This window comes from Solanum pennellii, chromosome 4 (assembly GCF_001406875.1).
Source record: "Solanum pennellii chromosome 4, SPENNV200".
NCBI lineage: Eukaryota > Viridiplantae > Streptophyta > Magnoliopsida > Solanales > Solanaceae > Solanum > Solanum pennellii.
This window is the reverse complement of record NC_028640.1, coordinates 67,698,601-67,718,550: the sequence shown is the minus strand read 5'-3', so window position 1 is coordinate 67,718,550 and position 19,950 is coordinate 67,698,601. Positions and strand designations below refer to the sequence as shown.

The 19,950-nt window shown below is 28.5% G+C and overlaps 3 protein-coding genes across 4 annotated transcripts; all 3 read left to right on the top strand.

Moving 5' to 3' along the window:
• The first annotated feature begins 6,704 nt into the window (after window positions 1–6,704).
• On the top strand, window positions 6,705–7,421 carry LOC107017721. Its single transcript, XM_015217963.2, has one exon. It carries the CDS (start codon window positions 6,816–6,818, stop codon window positions 7,245–7,247), a length of 432 nt encoding a protein of 143 aa, XP_015073449.1. The 5' UTR covers window positions 6,705–6,815; the 3' UTR covers window positions 7,248–7,421.
• Window positions 7,422–9,071: 1,650 nt separating this feature from the next.
• Window positions 9,072–9,874, top strand: LOC107017720. Its single transcript, XM_015217962.2, has 2 exons — window positions 9,072–9,240; window positions 9,320–9,874. The coding sequence occupies exons 1-2, from the start codon at window positions 9,163–9,165 to the stop codon at window positions 9,731–9,733; spliced, it is 492 nt and encodes a 163-aa protein (XP_015073448.1). The 5' UTR covers window positions 9,072–9,162; the 3' UTR covers window positions 9,734–9,874.
• A 2,227-nt stretch (window positions 9,875–12,101) lies between these two features.
• On the top strand, window positions 12,102–19,943 carry LOC107017718 (maltose excess protein 1-like, chloroplastic). Of its 2 annotated transcripts, XM_015217960.2 has the most exons (11): window positions 12,120–12,262; window positions 14,973–15,063; window positions 16,156–16,600; window positions 16,715–16,888; window positions 16,977–17,267; window positions 17,359–17,448; window positions 18,393–18,494; window positions 18,590–18,708; window positions 19,078–19,140; window positions 19,237–19,298; window positions 19,537–19,943. In XM_015217960.2, the coding sequence occupies exons 3-11, from the start codon at window positions 16,358–16,360 to the stop codon at window positions 19,617–19,619; spliced, it is 1,227 nt and encodes a 408-aa protein (XP_015073446.1). In that variant the 5' UTR covers window positions 12,120–12,262; window positions 14,973–15,063; window positions 16,156–16,357; the 3' UTR covers window positions 19,620–19,943. The 2 variants fall into 2 exon arrangements, with proteins under 2 accessions (XP_015073445.1, XP_015073446.1); XM_015217959.1 differs by lacking the exon at window positions 14,973–15,063 and having other exon boundaries at window positions 12,102–12,262.
• Window positions 19,944–19,950: the final 7 nt, after the last annotated feature.

The following is a 19,950-nucleotide window of genomic DNA, read 5'->3' as shown; positions in this document are numbered from 1 at the left end:
ACACGAAAATTATGAAAGTTGAGTAATTCCTAAAATTTTGTTTGTAAATGAGATAATATGCGCGAGAAAGTGTTGGAATATATGTAAAGCTTTCCCAACTCGAGGTTCTCATATAGTTTTTTTTACAGAAAAAATTCAATTATTCATAAATCTAATTCGAGGATTGCATTTTATTCATTGTAATTTTTTGGTTCTCCGAACAACTAGATCCATGAGCATTACACATAAAAAAATTAGAGAATTTGGGCGATTATTAAAAAGGGGCTTCTAAATGTGGATAATTAAAAATGACGTGACGTAAAGGTTCCCCAACTTATCACAGAGGTCATCATAAAGTTTTTTGCGAGAATTTTTTGGATGCTCCGTGTGCTAGATCCATAGGTAATACACACAAAAAAAATTGACGAATTTGGGCGATTGTTAAAATAGGGCTTATAGATGCGGAAATGGGCGTTAAAAAATTGTATCAGTTTACGTGAAGGTTCTCCAACTGATATAGGTCCTCATAAATTTTTTAAAAAAAAAAATTCAGTGCGCCGGGCATCAGATCCATAGGCTAATACACAAAACATCAAGAAATTCGGGCAATTGTTAAAAAAAGGCTTGTAAATACGGAAATGGGCATTAAAAATGGTGTGAGTATACGTGAAGGTTCCCCAAATAATTATGGAGGTCCCCATAAAATTTTTGAGAAAAAAATTTATGGGTGCTTTAGGCGCCAGATTCATAGGCTAAAAATCGAAAAATCGAAAAATTTAAGTGATTACTAAAATTCCTAGAGTGAAAATATATAAGTAATTTCAAGTCATGTATATCATATTATTTATCTAAAAAAATTACATCTTTTAGAATTTGTTGCTTGTACAATGACAAAAGGTAGACTTTTATTTTGTGAAAATCATCTTCAGTATATTGAGATATCATACGTACAACATAAGCAATCCAATAAGAATATTATATTTGCATTATTCAACTAATAATATACCATACTAAATTAATAAACTAGGGTGAATCTAATATGAAAATCAAACATTCAAGATAAAAAGATGGCGACATAATGATAATTATTATAGAACGGGAAAAACAACAGCGATGACAATATACCACATTATTAGTATACTCTTATAAATATATAGAATATATAAAAATAATAATGCTAATAAAATGCAAAACTCTATAAAAAATCTCCTGAGTTTAAAATCGTTACTTGTAGCAACTAAGTAAGATAAGATAAATACATAACTTGCACATTAATTAATTTAGAGTGTTGTTCACATGAAAGATTTTGAAGTCATGAATATTTTTAATCATCAATTTAAAATAGAAGTTACAGAGATCAAAAAATGTGAATTATGGAGAGTAATTATTTTAAGAGGAGATTTTGGAATCATTTTTTAAAATATTACAGTGGTGAAGAAAAAATAGAGAAAATGCTAAAAGTTTAGGAGAAAAATGAATATAGAAAGATACTACATCATCTTATTTCATATCTAATATTTTAACTTTATATGTAGATAGATATATTGGTTGAAATTAAATAATAAAGAAAAAATAACTTAAAATATCTTTTTTTCAAATTGTTATTTTAAAATTTATAATTAGAAGAAGGTTAAAAAAAGAAAATAAAATGAAAATTTATTTATTAAGAGTGAAAACTAAAAATGTGTGAGTTATGTGAAGAGTTTTTGTTGTAAATGTTCTTCCATTAATAATTAATTGTTTGTATTTAATCAAGTAAAATACTTTTACAAAAAAACAGTTTTTAAATAAGAGAAAAGGTTTAAAAAAAAAGATAAATGTCACATACTCTTTTTATGTTTCTCATTTGCAATAATTAAGAGAACTTAAAGAAATGATATATTTTATTTTTAATATAATTAATGTGTCTAAGGGGAAATTCTTTCTTCATTCTTTTCAATAAATAACTTTTTTTATTAAAATTTTTTTAAAATACTAAAAAGATTGTTTTTTTATTTTATTAATTCATTTTATGATTGTTTTTTAATATGACAAACCATCGCATATATTTGAAGGGGCAGCAATTACCAATTTGCAATAGTTATGAGAAATGTATCATGATTCATGTGTAATGTTATATCTTCAAAATATCACAGAAATTGAACTATTAATTAGAACTTGATAAACAGATATACACAAAAATAAAATTGTATAACTTTTTATCTTCATTCATTCACATAATAAAAAGAAGAAGAGCAAAGTAAAATGAGTAAAAATTGCTAATTGAGATTTCTAATATAATGATCAGTAGAGTTTCATAACTTGATTTTTGTTGAATAACATGAAATTATATATATATATATAATCAAAATAATATTAAAAAAATAGAATAATATTAGATGAAATCAAATAATACATGAATGAATCTTCAAAATATTTGGAAATCATTCAAAAATTTGTGCTAATATGACCATCTCTCTTGATGAAATCCTTCAAGATAATTAAATTTCATTCTCATTTTGATGAACTTGTACCAAATTAATATGAACATCAATGTGATTAATCTTGAAGAATATATCATGGTCTTTATCAAAATGAAGACCATATGGTGTACATTATTAAGTACATATTTTTCTAAAAAGATGGAAAAAAAAACTTAAAAAGAGGAAAAAACTATACTAATAAAAAGAAAAAAAATGAGAAAATGTATTATTTAAGTAGTGAATGTAAATAGATGGAGGTTTTGTTATAACTTATTAGATATATTTAGAACAGTGAATATGATTGAATTTTTTAATCAATAAACAACTTATTTAATGAAAAGAAATGAAAAAAAAAACTAACAAAAAAAAGGTAAATAGAAATGAAGTTCATAGACAGGTAACAAATTATTTAATAAAAAGAATTTTATTCTGTTATTTGTAGAAAGTGAAAAGAAAAATGTATCAACATGCTACCATAGCTATTTAAATGGATTGCTTATCAAACTTTTTACTATAAGTATCTCAAATATATCTTTTTGATTGTGCTTATAGATATTACTACTTAAATATTTATAAGATTCAATTTTACTTAATACCCATCGTATATGTGTGTTTTTCTTTTAATTTGTTGATTTATTTTCTTTTTTGTTCGTTATTTATGTTAGAATTTTTTTTTCTGTGTATTTTTGTAGATGGTTATGAAAATATCAAAAAGTTCATGAATAAAAGCATTAACAAATAAAAAAAAATTTGAATTAGCACCACAATTTTTTATTTATCCAAAAATATGGTAATTGGAAATTTAAAATTAATATCTATGTATATTCATATATAACTGGGCATAGACAGTGGTATTACAACTCTATAACTAATAACCACATTTTTCTTTTTCTCAATTTTTTTTACCACTTTCCTATTTTTAAATCTGTTTTTATTATTAAAACAAACAAATGTCAAAAAAATAAAAGTCACTTCAAATATTTCTCATTAATACATGTAACTCATATTTTTAATTACTTACTATTAACTATCACTTATTGTATTCGAGTCTCTTTAATGTGTTATTATATTAATTTTAAAATCTATATTTGATTAAATAATTACATTAATTAGGCAAGATAATTACTATAAAAGATGAAGAAAGATGAAAGACGTTAAAGTTTTCATTGGTGATGAGAATACTTAAGTAGAAAAGAAGTATTTAAAAAAGAGCAACTTCACATATAGCAAACACAAATCTATATTTATATGTTATAGCAAAGTTCGTATAATTGTGCTCCATAACAAACATAAATATGTATAATTTGCTATACATATACAAAGAAACCAATTGTATAATTCGCTAAACATATCCAAAATAAATCAGTTGTATACAAATCAATTGTATAATTTGTGTATGTATAAAACGATAAAAAGAGAAAGACAAAAAAAAATTGGGCAGAGAAAATATTTGTATTGTATAATTATAAGCATATAGGACGAAGATATATACATTTGCAAGTGAATATACAATCTTTTCTTGCTTTATACAAACAGTAACACTATTTATACAATTTGTTTCTGTTTGTATAAGTGATAGAGGCGAAGGTGACGAGCGAAATTTGGAAGAGTGGCGAGCAAGATCCGGGAGAGGGAAGAGAGGGGAACAAAAATATATGTATATATACAGTTTTTCCTCCTTTTATACAAACAGAAACACATTTTATACACTTGTGTTTGTATAAAAGTGAGAGGAAGCGAGAGATGGAGCGAGAGAAGGAGAGTGGCGAGCGAGAGTTTAAAGAAGAGAGGTAACTGGCAAACAGTTTGCCACAGGGCACAATTAAATCAAAATATAATTATAGCATTTAATTTGATTTATTTTTTACGTACAATAAGAATAAGAGAAATAAAAAAAATATTTGAAATTAAATAAATAAAAAAATATAGAAAGGATCAAAGAAAGTAACAATCCAGACAAATAAAAAGAGGAAGTAGGGTAAGAAAGCGGAGATAATCAAGAAGAGAATAATGATAAATTGACGGGGAGATTAGATACGGGTAAAAAAAAAATTAAAAATAATAATTAAGAAATGATATTAAAATACAATTAATTTCTACTTATATTACCTATATACTTTTCATTTCATGTTTTACTTTATTTTATCAGAGGAAACATTTTAATATATATTATTGATTTTGTAAGAATATATAAGAAGTTCATTTCTAAATTTAGAGATAGTTTTTATGACCGTGCAAATCGCAAAAATGTTCATTAGTATATACAATAAAGTGGAGTTCTTGTGTAATAATAGAAAATGTATGTTACTAGTTTAGTTAATAGTATTAAGGGAGAATACTAACAATGAATAAAACACAATTCGAATGTGATTTATGAACAATTTAGAATTTTTTTTCTGAAAAATTTTTGTGAGAATTTTCGTAATTGTAAGTATAGTACAATTTATTTGATTTTTCAATTTAATCACATTAAAATAATTTAAAATCGAAAGCCGAACCAAATAACCAAAATTCTAGAATTAATAACCAAAATCGATCGAACAAATTGAAATCATTTTTTTTTAAAAAAAAAATTAGTTCAGTCATTTATTTTGTTTTAAACCATAATATGCCTAACCCTAGTCAAATGATATCCAACTAAAACACCTTTTAACCTACAATAATGTGACATCCATATTAAATCCTTCAAAGCATCCATTGATTTTATTAAAGAATCAAAACAATAACTCTTTTTTTTATTCTTTTTCTAATATATTGTCACACAATATCAAAATATGACAACAATCAATTATTTTGAAGTGCTTTAATGGATTTCTCAAATATAACTATCTAAAATAAATGTCCTCAAATGATTTTATGCGACAAGAAATAAAGAGCGGTGAAATTTAAGGTCCATTTCACACATAGCTCATTTACCTTTAGTTTTAACAAAAAAAAAAAAGTGAAATTTACTACTCCATTATATTATATTATTATGTAACTATGTTACTGAAACTTGATAGAAGTCTTTGTAAGTGCGAGTCCGATATATTTTAATTTTTTTTAATTTTAATTTGTGAAATTTGGAGAGTCGATCAATTAAAATTTTTATAAAAATTATTATTTACTGTGATCTATAGTATTTTAATTTTTGTGTCACTTTTAAATAATATATGTTATCTCCTTTGTCCCAATTTATGTCGCACAGATAAAATTTGAAAAGTTGACTAAATTTTTTATATTTTTTTAAAAGTATTTTATGATGTTAATTATTATAATTTATAATATATTATACGTAATTTTCAAATAATATACATTACTCCCTCAATCTCAAATTTATGTACACCGATAGAATTTCGACAGATCTACTAGGTGTTATATTAAAACATATTCAAGCGAAGTGGGAGAAGAAAAGGGTGGATCAATAATGGATCTTATTTTGCACTCAACACTTGTAGAAATAGGACAATCATGATTAGAGCAGAATTAATTAATGGTGTGACTTAGTAATCAGAGTGAAGTGATTTTTTTTTATGGTTGAGCCAAATAATGGTCAGGGAGTTCATTCAAACAAATTATAGTATTTATATATAGTTAAGATTATTTTTAATGTATCTATAATGTATATGTTGAATCCTTTTAATTTATTCGTGTGTTTATTTCTTTAGATATTGTACTTTTTAATTTAAATCCTTACTCCTACATTGACTTTAGTTTGACACGTATTGTGAAATTAGTTACATGTTGAGTTACCTAATATTTATTTTTGATAAAATATGACATATATTTCGTAAAATTAATCAAGGTACATGTAATATAGCTCAAACACCACAATTGCCTTTGAGTTTCCTATAGAATTTCCATGTTTTGAGGAGTAGGACACTAGAAGATCACTTAAAAAGCAAAATAACTACGTTTGTAAAAGAGTGCAACAAAGGGAAAAGTGTTCTTCACTACAATCAACGCATCAAAATTAAGACTTCCTATATCTTCACATTAGAGCCAAGTCTTTGCTTACTTCAAAGCATACCCTAAAAACAAAGGGAGAAAACCCCTCGTTGTTTATCTGATTTTAACTTAACACGAAATTTAAAAAAATAAAAAATATATTTTAATAAGTAATTTTTAAATAAAAATATGTAGAATGTATCAAAAATCATGTTGAAACCTAAAATTAAGAAATTACCAAAAAAAAAAAAAAAAAAATTTTAACCAACTGAAAAAAAAAGTAATACAAATAAATTAAACCTTTAGGAAACCACACATATAAATAAGATCTAAACCACACATATAAATAAGAAGCCAAGAACTCAATATACTCTTCATCACAACTTCAAAAGTCATCATCAAGAACTTTCAACAAAACTCATAACAATTTCCCAACACATCAAAACTATGGATAACAACTTCCCATTTCCACCACCACCACCACCACCTTCCTCTGATCAAAGCTACACCATAGTAATACTCGTGTTCTCAACGTTCGGTTGCATCTTACTTGGCCTAGCTATTCTTGCTTTTTGCACATACTTCTTGAAGAAAAAGAAGAATAGTACAATGCTAGTTGAAGAAAAAGAAGTGAAACACATTGATGATCATGTTAAAATAAAGGAAGCAATAGTTGAAGGACCTCATGGGAAACTTGAGACAATAGTACTCTCAGTAGAAGAAGATTTGCATGAACAAGATGACATTATAAGGACAAAGAAAGAGTTGGAAGAAGTTCATCATCATAACTTCATACATGCTAATAATAAATCTTCAGAAATTACACCTTCTGCTCTTGAAGCTGCCCATAGACAAACTGAATTAAGCATCAATTCATGATTTTTATTTCATTTTTTAAAAAAAAATAAATGACAAGAATGGGAGTTACTATTGTATAAAGTTAATTATAATTTTTATCTTTTTTGATGTTTTAATTTCTTTGAAGTCACAACTCCTCACATACCATTGAATTCTTCTGTTCTTCTTTATCATAATCTTCACTTCTTGAGTTAACTGTTTCTCTTGAGTTAGACTCAAGATCTATTTACATGGTATCGGTCATCCTATTGATCACTTTAAAACTAAAGGCCAGCCTAGTAACGTTTTGGAATAAAGAATTCCCAATGACTAGTATACTCTTCAGGGACTTAGCTACACTCATGTGACACCCTTCGCCGATAAATTATACTGTATATACAAGTAAATAGTGAATAAAGTAGTTAAATAACATATTCTGACACAACAATATGATGTAGCTCAATGATCTCGAATGCCTTAATGGATCAAAGACACACAAACTTAAAAATGTTTCTGTTTGAATAATACTCCTCTCGATCCATATTAGTTATTTTCATATTTTTGTGTTCTTTTAGAAAAATAAAACTAATAGCCTTAATCATAAGAGTAAGTCTAAAATGTTTATTGATTCCATATTAAGTAAGGTAATTGACACTTATTAAGAGAAATATTTAAGGACATAATTTGGGCCATACTTTTTATTATTGTGCTTTGTGAAATTATAAATATAAATTTATAACTGTTGAGATTTATCTTTTAAAAAATATCAAACTTATTTTTTTAAAAAAAAGGCAAATATGAAAGAAAAAAATAAAAATTCAAACATCCGTCTTAAGCTTTGAACAATGAAAAAATCTCTAAAAATTCAATTAATATGGAATAGAGAGAATATTCTGTCAATTAAAATAGTATAGGTAGATTTTTTGGGGAAAGGAGTAAATGAAGTATTAATAGAAAGCTTTATGATTACTTCTGAAGTATTAATAGAAAGCTTAAACTATTTAGTTTAAAAATTATTTATTAGATCAATAAATCATATTATTTAGAAAAGGTCACAAGCAACATATTTAATTCAAATTGCGTTAATCCATTTATAGTGGTAATATGAATAGCAAAGCAAAATATTTGATGAAGTAAAAGAGAGTAATTCTTATTGATTTTCTTAGCTCAAATGATGTATATTCTTGAAAATCTTTGATTGGACTTTGGGACACTAATCATTAGTTAAGCAGAATAATGAAGGGAATTAAAGAAGTATAGAGAAAACAAAAAGTGTTTTATACTGCAATCATCACAAAATTAAAGCTAAGATAAAGTCTCTTCCTAGTCTTTACATGAGAGCCAAGTCTCTGCTTACTTGAAAGCATACCCCAGAAGAGAGAATTTTAATTAATTAAACGGAAAATGTTCAAATATATCATCGACTTTTGAAAAAAAAACTTATTTATGTCATTCGTTAATTATTTGTTAACTCGGTCATTTATCTATTTTCATTTTAGAAAAGGTTTATCCATGTCATTATCTATTAATTGAAAACAGTTTCGCTTTTACAAAATCATTTTTACTCGTGGTCAATTATGATTCGGTCATATCATTGATTTTTTAAAGAAAAAGGCTCAAATATGTCATCGAATTTTGAGAAAATGGCGCTTACCTATGTCAACAAATAATAACATATATAATTTTTTATTTCAAATAGAAATAACATAGATGAATCAAACTTTTAAAAAATAACCTATAAAATAATTTTTTCTCAAAATTCGATAACATTTTTCCCTAAATTAAAAATTACAAAAAAACACATGAGAGAGCTAAATGAAAAGAACCTTGGAAAAATTCAGCACTTATAAATTAGCAGCCAAGAACTCATTTTCTCTACATCACATTATCAAGAGTCATCAAGAACTTGCACAAAAAAAATAAATTATAACAAATATTTCCCAAGATTTTAATTCCTATGGCAAACAATTTGAATAACTTCCAATTCCCATATTTCCCTACCCATCCACCACCCCCTCCTCTTCATCCCATTTCTCNTGGCAAACAATTTGAATAACTTCCAATTCCCATATTTCCCTACCCATCCACCACCCCCTCCTCCTCATCCCACCTCCCCACCACCTCACCCCTACTCTCCTCCTCCACCACCACCACCACCATCACCACCTCACAATTACATCATAATAGTATTCGTTTTCTCGACGTTTGGTTGCATTTTACTTGGCCTAGCTATTCTTGCTTTCTGCTCATGCTTCTTGAAGAAAAAGAAGAAGAGTACAATGATAGTTGAAGAGAAAGAAGTGAAACACATTGATGATCATGTTAAAATAAAGGAAGCAATTGTTGAAGGACCTCATGGGAAACTTGAGACAATAGTACTCTCAATTGAAGAAGATTTGCATGAAAAGGATGATATTATAATAAGGACAAAAAAGGAATTAGAAGAAGTTCATCATCATAACTTATTGCATGCTAATAACAAATCATCACAAATTACAACTTCTGCTCTTGAAAATAGCCATGTATAGTCCCTCAACAACATCTTAATATTGTTATATATATTAACAATTGCCTTATCAAAGGCTAATGGTTGATCATTTAATTCTATCAAAAGTATTGTGTACATGCAACATACTTTAATTTTTCTGAACGTTATGTGACTTCGTATTTCCTCTGTCTCATATTAGTTATGATATTTACTTTTACACGTTTCTTGCGAAATCATAAATAAAAGTATTTTTTACTATTTTACCCTTATCTCTCTCCAACAAATTGCACTATATTTGAGAACAAGATTAAACTAGTCTTTATTTCAAAAACATCAAATAAAAATAATTACTCCCTCCGTTCCAAAATGTGGCACTTTTTAATTTTTGAAATTCAAACAAGTTTATTTTTTATCGTAAATTTTTCATACATCTTTTAAACATTTTGAATTGTCAATCATTGTGACCTATAGACTTTTTATGTAGTTTATAAATATACAAATTTCATTTTTTAAAAAAATGAAGATTCCATGGGTAAATTGCCGGTCAAACTTAAACTGTTTTTCACTCTTGAAAAAACAAAAAATGACAAATAAATTGGAACAAATTTTTTTTAGTAACCTTGAACTGATACTTACGATATTAGATGTATGTAGTCTGCCTTCTCCAAAACTAGAAAATAGAGGTTTCAAATTAAACTACATATGCAAATATTATTACTCTATTAAGTTTAAGAATTATTATGAGGTCGACTTATTGATAATATATGTTCCCTCTACACAATTTTAAATTTACATGATAGACATTTTCATAAGTATGGTAATTACCTATCATTTATGATAAACATTCTCATTATGGTGGTAATTACCCTTCATTCTAGTTTCTTTTAACTGAAAACAATATTTTGAGTCAAACATTATCCTAACAAGAGAATCTATCTCTCATTTTTTAAAATTTGAACTCATGATTTCTTATTACACATTTTTACAATTTAAAACTAAATTCTTTTTACCCACCAAATCTGACATGGCAAGAAAATAAAAAAAAATAAAAGCATGTTTGGTAATAAATAAAGTTTTAAAAAAAAGAAAATCCTCTTTCTGCCATCACCCTATCCCGGATTTGGCTCCTCTCCAGTAATGGATTCCTCTAGTTCCTTCATTATTCCTTTAATATTTTGACATGTCATACAAATAATCTAATGACACGGATTTGTTTGGTTAACTAAAGAGTTTTATCATAGTTAATATTTCTCTCACTTCCTTTTTGTATAGAATCCTTTCTTCTTTGTCATACTTTAGAAGAATCATTAACTTCTAAAAAATAATATGCAAGTTCTTTTATAAAAAAATGTACCATTTATTTAATTTCATTACATTACTTACTGCGACTCTTTTCATTCTTTATGTGTTGAAGAATGTTTTTCGATATTTTCTTCATCATATTTAATTTTCTTCAGCTTCTACAATTTCAATATATTCATTCTCTTTGACTAAGTCTGATGTTGAAAAAATTGATATATACAGATATTAAATAATCTAACAAAATAAATAAAAATAAATTACGAAAGAGAATTTCAAAGAAGCCAGATTTGGAAAATACCTAGGATTTATTACCCAAGTCGTTCCTTAAGAATGACAGGGAAAGAACTTCTTTTAAAAAAACAATATGAAAACAGAAACTAAGCTTTTTGAGACGGAAAGTAAAACAGTGGTGGTTGGAAAATTAATAATGATTAAAAATAAAATGTATTTAAAGTCCAAATATCAACTCTATAAATAAAATCCATAGATCTATTGTTGATTTGCTACAAAAAAAAGTTTGAAAAAATAAACTATGGCAGAGAAGAAAGGATTCTAAGCACAAAAAAGGAAGTGAGAGAAATACTAACTATGGTAAAACTCTTTAGTTAATCAAAGACAAAGGGAGAGTGGCAATCGAGATGGGAGGGAGACGATCGAGATTTGTATACATGTGAATCCACTTGGATCATCATATCTAGAGCAAATTAATTACACGTATTTGCATGCACTAAAATTTGATAAGATGCATAATATTTTAAACTAGAGTGCATTTAAGTAATTAGCTCTGAAATGGATGAGATTTTTATAAGTTATTCATTAAAAAATCTCTTTATTTGAATTTGTTAATGTTTGGAGTTGTAGTCTCATGCTAAGTCTTTTAACATCTAGTTGGTCATAAAAAAATTTAAGCAAACTTTTGTTTTTCATGAGATGATGATATAGAAAAAACCAAGTCTCAAATTGACAAATATGACCTTAAATATTTGAGTAAAGAAGTAAACCATGTAAGAGTATTTTGGGGAATTTGCAACATATTTTGTATGTAGATGTTTTTGTCTTGGACTTGAGAGCAATTGCAACCTCACTTTCCTCACCATTAAATCTTCTTCCAATTCATGATTCATAAATAAGCTTTTCTTTCTCCAATTTTTTCTCATTATCCAATTTGGTATTTTTACTTTCTTTTTCTATTCAAAAAAACTTCAAATAGCATCCATATTCTTCTCTTACAATCAAAATATCAAAATCTTGTACAACTTTTCCTCAGGTAATTGTTTATAATAATCTAATGTTTAATTATATGTTTTTCTTTCGAGTAACATTAATTCAGTAATGACGAATTATTTTAATTAAGTTGTGAACAACATATTAATTTTATACTAAAAATCTTTGCTTTTTCAATCATAGATGGTTTTTCTTTAAATAATAAATGAGTATTAAATTGCAAATTTTAGTAAATTTTTCTATTATTAAATCATAGATAAATAATTAAAAGGTGAAGGAGGAGTGTTTCGTGCACATATATAAGTCCATTTATTATGATCACGTTGTATTACACCCCCATACTTGTCATTTCGTGATTTCAAAGTTGCTCCAAGTGGATCTCGAGAAAATAGAGAATTCCACATATCTTAGTACATTTTTATACTTTTTTTATTTGACCATTATTTTGAATTTTATTTTTACTTCACATTTTTAACATATTAAGAAAAAAATAATTAATTTTTTTAAATTTTATGTTGAAATATTGATTACTCACTCTTTAGATCACTATCAGACGTAACATAAATATATCCAATTAATAAAAATAATATAATAAATTAACTACGTCAATCATTAATTTCTTAATAAATATGTTTTGACAAATAAAAGTGAACCAATAGAATAATTATATACATGGGTCAACTAGGTTGTATTAAAGATTGTGAATCCCCGTGTAGCCATTTATTTCTCTCACTTCTTTAGTATATTTATGTGTCGTTACTAATAAAAATAGATAGTATTTGTTATTTTACAAAATTTATATATAATGATACTATTTTTTTTATTTTATTCTTTGAAAGTTTTTAGCTTGAATCATGAAAGTATACATTTATCCAACATAGAAAAATTAAGTACTACATTTCTTCTTATATATGTCGTCTTTACTAAATATAAATGTTCTTAATAGAACACCTGTCGTATCACAAAATCAATACATAAATAATGTTATTCTTTCTATTTTACCCTTGAAAGTATGAATTTGATTAACATAGAAAAGTTAAATAATAAGTTCATGTGCATTAGTGAATGTAATTAATCAAATAAAATTAATTTTTGTTCATTTATTGAAAATCTGACTGAAATCACAAAATAAAAACACAATGATAAATTTATCTAATTTCTCAAGGGACATGAAATCTAAAATAAACAACTAAATAGAAACGGGGGAGTATACACAAATCCCACAATCCATATGACCCATCCTTCATTTTTTTTGAGATGCCCGTCTCTTTTGGATCAAGTTTTGATATTTGAGCTTTCCTTTTTATATGTCTATGACCTAACAAGTTATTATCTTTATTATACAAAATTGAGCAAGTTCCAACTTCTTGTTCTTTTCCATTTTAGAGGTATGTAATCGTGGGATATAGATCTGGTCAAGTATAATTAGGTTGAGTAATGTCCAATGATATTATAGATTTATGTCATATGTAGTGTATAATAATTTATAGTTGATATTCATTTAAATTATATACTCATTATAATAATAGCTAATAAAAATAACAAATTTATCAACTTTTTTTTAAAAAAAAGAAAAACTATCAAATAAAGCAATTAAGTGTACTAAGCTAATATTTTCAAGAAAAAAATTAAGACTGACGGGAATATGCGAACTTTCTGACTTTTTACCCTCAAACTTCTTCGGGAGTAATTTCCCACATGCTTTCTTCAAATTCTGAAGTAATCTCCGAAAATAGATCAAACTTAAAAACATCATTGAATTCTAAATAGTAATTCAATTGGAGAACATGATGAGACCAAAAAATAAACTTATTCGGAGGTTTTCAAATAATTATAAAAATATATTTAGATTCTTCAAAAGTGCCAAATTCTTTAAAATTAGAATAATTTAAAAAATTCAATACAAGTACGAGGTTTGACGGGTAAAAAGTCGAGAAGTTCCCATATTCTCGTCAGTCTTATATTTTTTCTTGAAAATATTAGCTAGGATACACTTAATTGTTTTATTTAATAGTTTTAAAAAATAAAAATAATTGACGGATTTGCTTTTTTTTATAATTAAAATGAATATAATGTAAATGGATCTCAACCATAAATTATTATATGATACATATGGCATAAATCTACAAGGTCATTAAAAATTACTTGACCGGTTCTTTATTCGTAATTGTTTTCTTTTTGTTTAGGTATTTATATATCGTCAATGCATCTACAACTTTGAAACTTATATCTTATCTTTATGTAAGAGTTTGCTACATAATGGTTTACTAATTAATGATAAGCAATTGATCATTATTGTTAGGTATGTGTTTGAGTAAAATAAAAGAAAATACTTAGAAATACTTATTTTTAAGTCAATTTAATAAAAATAAGTAAAAAGATCGTAAGCTATAATTTCCAACTTATAATTTTTAATTTACAAAATTGAAAATCAATCAAACATATACTTGTGACTTGAGAGAAAAAGAGAGCGAATATTTGAGTTCTTCAAACAAATTTATTAGTCACAATTTTTATATTTAGACATATTATGTTATGGTTTCACTATTATAAACCTAAATCTGACAAATATATTACTATTATGATTAAATTTAAAACATGTGAAAATGGATTATTATTTTTTTAATAAAGAAATGGAAAATTGGTGACTAATTTAAAAAGAAAAAAAAAAGGAATTTTCTCCCCAAACTCTAAAATTATCATCTTCTTCTCCACATTTCCCTCATCTTTGCCACTTCACTCTCTCATTTCAGCCATCAATTGAAAGGAAGCTCAATTCACTATTGTATTACAACCCTCTTCTTATGCCCCTAAAAGGGTCCAATTAAAGCCAACTATAAAAGGGTATGCTTTGAGATTTACATTTCTGATGTTAAAATATTAATGGGTATTTTCAAGAACCGAAACAATCTTTGAATTTTGGTATGAAATGTTATTTGGTGAATACTTTTTGTTTGTTTTCTTGTAAATAAAAGAATAGACTTCTGCTAGTTTTCTATTCATGCATATTCAGAAATTTGTAAACTTGCTGGAGATGATGCACTATTAGAAGTATGGGGTGATGAATTAAAGATGGTTTTAGGTGTAAAATTTGGAACTTTATGATGAAGCTATGTCATTTATGCTGGATGGTTTAAGCATTTCATAGCTATGTATTCTTTGCAATTTACTCAAGTTTGAAATGTTATTATCAGTTCACCAATTTCGAATTGATTTAAGTTTTTTTTTTTCTTTATTAGAGTTTCTCTTAAGATTTCCCTGTTAGTCTTCTCATTGAGAAAGAGTGTTTGTTAGGGTCTAACCGGAGATCTTGTTATTTCAAAATGATTTTTTGGATGTTTAGTATTGCATACTCTGTCTCAAATGTAGCTACATGGTCAATGAGGATTCATGTAGCCGACCCCTACTTGCTTGTGATTGAGTCACAGTATTGTTGTTGTAGTGTTATATACTCCCTCCGTTTTAAAAAGAATGAAGAGGTTCAAAGTACGAGGGTGGAACCATCTGCTTTTCCGTATCAATTTGGATGTTCATTTATACATCCTTTGAAATAAAATGTATATAATTATGAGAGTTAGCTTAAATGGTTACTAGTTCTCTTCCATGTTCTGAGATGACCCTCACATACTTTCGTCCCCTTTCCCCGGTTCACGTTCTTTTGTGTGCTTCCGACTTGGTTTGCAGTAATGTATCAAAGATTGTTTAAGTTGTTCGGATTATGTATTTTGAAGTCAATGTATAGCCAAGGTTGAGGACACTGATCCAACACACAGTGAATTGGACTGATGGAAATTAAAGAAGTTTGTTATGTTCCGGTGTATCTGATTTTGCTCTTTCTTATTATAGCTAAAAGGATTGAAGTATGTTGTGCTAGTTAGTTTACTGTCCTAATTTGTTTTCTTTTTTGGGAATTAATTCTTTTGGCTTTTGATGCAGATTTCGTACAGCTGGACTTTGTGTTGGAGCATACCAGTAATTGTCTTTTCATTTTAGTTGAAAACTATTAGAAGTTGGATCAGCTGCCTCTTTGGGAATTACCCTTTGTACCCATTACGATTGACCTTTTTAGATAAAAATATCTCCCTTACAGCTGGTGATGAATATAAACTTATAGTTCCTTCATTTTTTGATATCTTGAATGGCTGGATCTTTGTTGCCAGTGGGTAAGGCAGTCCTACGTTCCCGCCAACCTTCCAAATGTTATATGTTCAATGCTGATCTCCAGCATCCGAAGTCAATTCCAATTCTCCCTCCATATAAGAAAAGAGTCGAACAGAATAATACTTTGAACAAGTCAGTGCTCCTAAGTCCATTAGTTTGCCAATACCGGCTAAAACCAGTTTCGGCGCTTGACTCAGATGTTCCCTATCCTATTGAACAGGTACTAATCCCCTTTCATATGCATCTAATAATGGTTGTTGGGCTCATTTTTAAAAGTAAGCTATGGTTCAGTTGGAGGTAATGAAATATGACCTAACTGTGATGTTAAATGTAGAGTTCAGAAGGTTTAAAGAGCAGCGAGAGCTTTAAGCAATGGGATTCATTGACTGCAAAATTTGCAGGAGCTGCAAATATTCCGTTTCTCATATTACAACTGCCTCAAATAATACTGAATGCTCGTAACCTTCTAGCAGGAAATCAAGCTGCATTATTTGCAGTTCCATGGCTGGTATGGCATTCTGCTTCTATTGTAGCTACTTATAGCTGTGGTCTTATTAATGTTGAGAGATAAATAATCTGAGATGAACATAATACAGGGGATGTTCACTGGATTACTTGGTAATTTGTCTTTGCTATCATACTTTATAAAGAAGAGGGAGACGGAAGTGGTTGTTGTGCAAACTTTGGGTGTTGTGACCATTTACGTTGTGATATCACAATTAGCCATGGCTGGATCTATGCCTTTGCCTCATTATGCAGTCACTTCTGTTGTTATTGCGTGTGGTCTTGTTGTGAACTTCATGAACTACTTCCACTTGCTCAATCCCGTAATCTGGCGTTACTGGGAGGATTTCATTACTATTGCTGGCTTATCTGCGCTTCCCCAAGTAATTACCCTCTCTTTTCTTTCATTTTCTACTCATCCATATGGAGAATTTGGTTGTTAGATTCTTATATTTGTTTGGCATTCTGCACCAGGTCATGTGGTCAACTTTCATCCCATATGTTCCAAATACCATCTTGCCTGGTGCTGTGGCTTTTGTTCTGGCTATCTTAGCTGTCTTTATGGTAAGCTTTGACATCTGTAGCTTGTATATATGGTTACTTTTTCAAGTATAATGTTGAAATGGCCATTTCTATTATTCTGCTTTGAAGTGAACAATGCCAGGAAAAGAAGATTTTTTTTTTTTTTGCTCGACTTGATAAATAGAAAGCTAACTCAACATGTGCACTGGGAGAATACTCAACTCTATGTTCAAATTTATGTTGTTTCTGAACTACTGCGGCCACACAAGAAGCAAAGAAGGGTTTTTTTCTTCATTCATGACTGAGGGGAGAGAGATGATAGCTTCTCTGGCTTGGGGTGGGATAACTAGCTATCAGTCAATTCTTTTCATATTTCTTCCTTAATATTAATAAAAGGTTTCAGTTTTCTGATATAAACTGGAAGGGCAAGTCTAAAGTGGTGGCTCAACTAGGTGATTGAGCGCTTGTATTCCGGATTTGATGATTGTTTATGCTTTGTGTCTTTATGAATAAGAAGATATTCTTTTAAAGGTACAATAATGGACTGCATGTGGAAGCTCGAAATTCTGTAGGGAGGTTGTCACATCTGATTGATGTGCCTGGAAGTATGGAAGCTTCTGTTGTGGCTTACTGCGATTTTGTCATTTTTGCTCCATGGTGACCATAACTGGAACTTGATCTGAAAGTTTTCTGCTTGCTTTTATTGCATATATCACACGTATAAGAGAACGCTTAACTTTCATGTTACCAAATAATGTCGCAAAGGCAGTTGCTCACACATTGACTTTTCTTTACTTTTGATATTGTTAGATTACGCACACTAACTCGATTAGGATTGACAATTACCTTGTGTTCATTTTCCTTGGCTCAAGAGCAAGCTAGAGACTTTTGTATGCACTTTCTGTGGGAAGATAATTTTGTTAAGCTTGAGAGAATGAGAACATGGATCTGAATTATTCTGAATTTCAAGCTACTGTTATTTACAGTCTCGGACTGGGAAACTTCCAGAAAAGGGCATCAAATTTGTAGGATCATTATCTGGATGGACTGCCACACTTCTTTTCATGTGGATGCCAGTTTCACAAATGGTAGTTTCTATGAAGTTATTTTGGAGTAAAATTGTCAAATCTTAGTTTTTTCACAAGTTTGAGGTTCCTCATCCTGACTTATACCTTCTGTCTAGTGGACAAACCTTCTAAATCCAGATAATATAAAAGGTTTATCAGCTCTTTCGATGTTGCTTGCAATGATTGGGAATGGACTCATGATTCCACGAGCACTCTTTACTCGGGATTTGATGTGGTATGGCATCTTACAATTGTTTTCCCTTACATTAAAAACTTCCTTTTTCTACTTTAGCTGTCAAATTATATCTAGCGTTCCTCACATCACCTATTTATTTTTGCTCACAAACATCATTGTCTACATCTTTTCTAATTTTTGTTTGTATAATGTTCTTGTTCTCTTCCTTTACTTTTTTGTTATTGTGAACCTTCAGAACTAAATTTGTTCACATTTGGTGCAATTCAAATTTTCTTTTGCAAATTTCTTCATTAAATTTCACCTACCACCTGGTCAGCTATATTAGTCCAGTTATGCTGAGTATTTCTTTTAGTTCTTCTTTATGGTGTTTAATTTTCCCCTCTTGTTTCTCTTCTTGATTAATAATAGGTTCACCGGTTCAACTTGGGCATGCGTTTTTTATGGATGGGGAAACCTTGTCTGCTTATATTGGTAAGTTGTGCAGAAGTGCTGTGCTCAATAGTTTCAAGATTTATTAAAGAATTGAGCATTGTTCTACTTAATAAATCCCTTTTGTTCTACATCCAGCTGCGAAGTTATAAGCAGGGAATTTTTCTTGGCTTCAACAACTGCCTTTGTAGCATGGCTGGGTACACTCTCACTTCATTTATTTTGTTTTAACTTGAACTTTCTGTCTCTCACAAGTTTAACTATACTGTTTGGGCTACAACTCCATGCCTTGTTCATCGATGGCTCAGCCAGTCATCCCTCGGGGTTCCTCATGATGGCCTTTTCCCCCGTTCCCTCGCGTGTTAAACTTTTGCATTTTGCTGATGGCAATATGACTCCTCTTTTCTTTTCTTTTCTTTTCTTTGTGGATGAAAACAGTGTTCAGCTTCTGGAGAGACACACAAGTATATGGATATAATTCTCCATTGAAATCATTGAAGGAACTGATTTCTGGTTCATAACTGATCCTACTTGTCCTACCTTGTTGGCTTTGGCTACATATTTGAAATGCAAGAATGTTAAAGTTTGGCATTTCTGCTATGAATCAAGTCCTCTTCTTTAGAAGATTTGGTGAAAGTGCTTTTGGCAAATGTTTTTGGGGGTACATCAGGCAAGGTCTAGTTGCAATGTCAAATTATTCAGCATATGGTTATGAGGAAGGTTCCTGTGGTTCTTTTACATGTAATATTAATCAATAATAAAGCTACATTTGCAATGTTAGTGCAAATATATTTGTTGTATTACATTTTGGAACAAATTCTTAATAAATATAAAGTTTAAAACCATATTTGC

Coding starts and splice junctions, on each gene's coding strand:
- LOC107017721 (XM_015217963.2), top strand. CDS start 6,816: ATGGATAACAACTTCCCATTTCCACCACCACCACCACCACCTTCCTCT.
- LOC107017720 (XM_015217962.2), top strand. CDS start 9,163: ATGGCAAACAATTTGAATAACTTCCAATTCCCATATTTCCCTACCCAT.
- LOC107017718 (XM_015217959.1), top strand. CDS start 16,358: ATGGCTGGATCTTTGTTGCCAGTGGGTAAGGCAGTCCTACGTTCCCGC. Junction 18,709..19,077: donor TTTACTCGGGATTTGATGTG/GTATGGCATCTT, acceptor GATTAATAATAG/GTTCACCGGTTCAACTTGGG. Junction 19,141..19,236: donor AACCTTGTCTGCTTATATTG/GTAAGTTGTGCA, acceptor TTCTACATCCAG/CTGCGAAGTTATAAGCAGGG.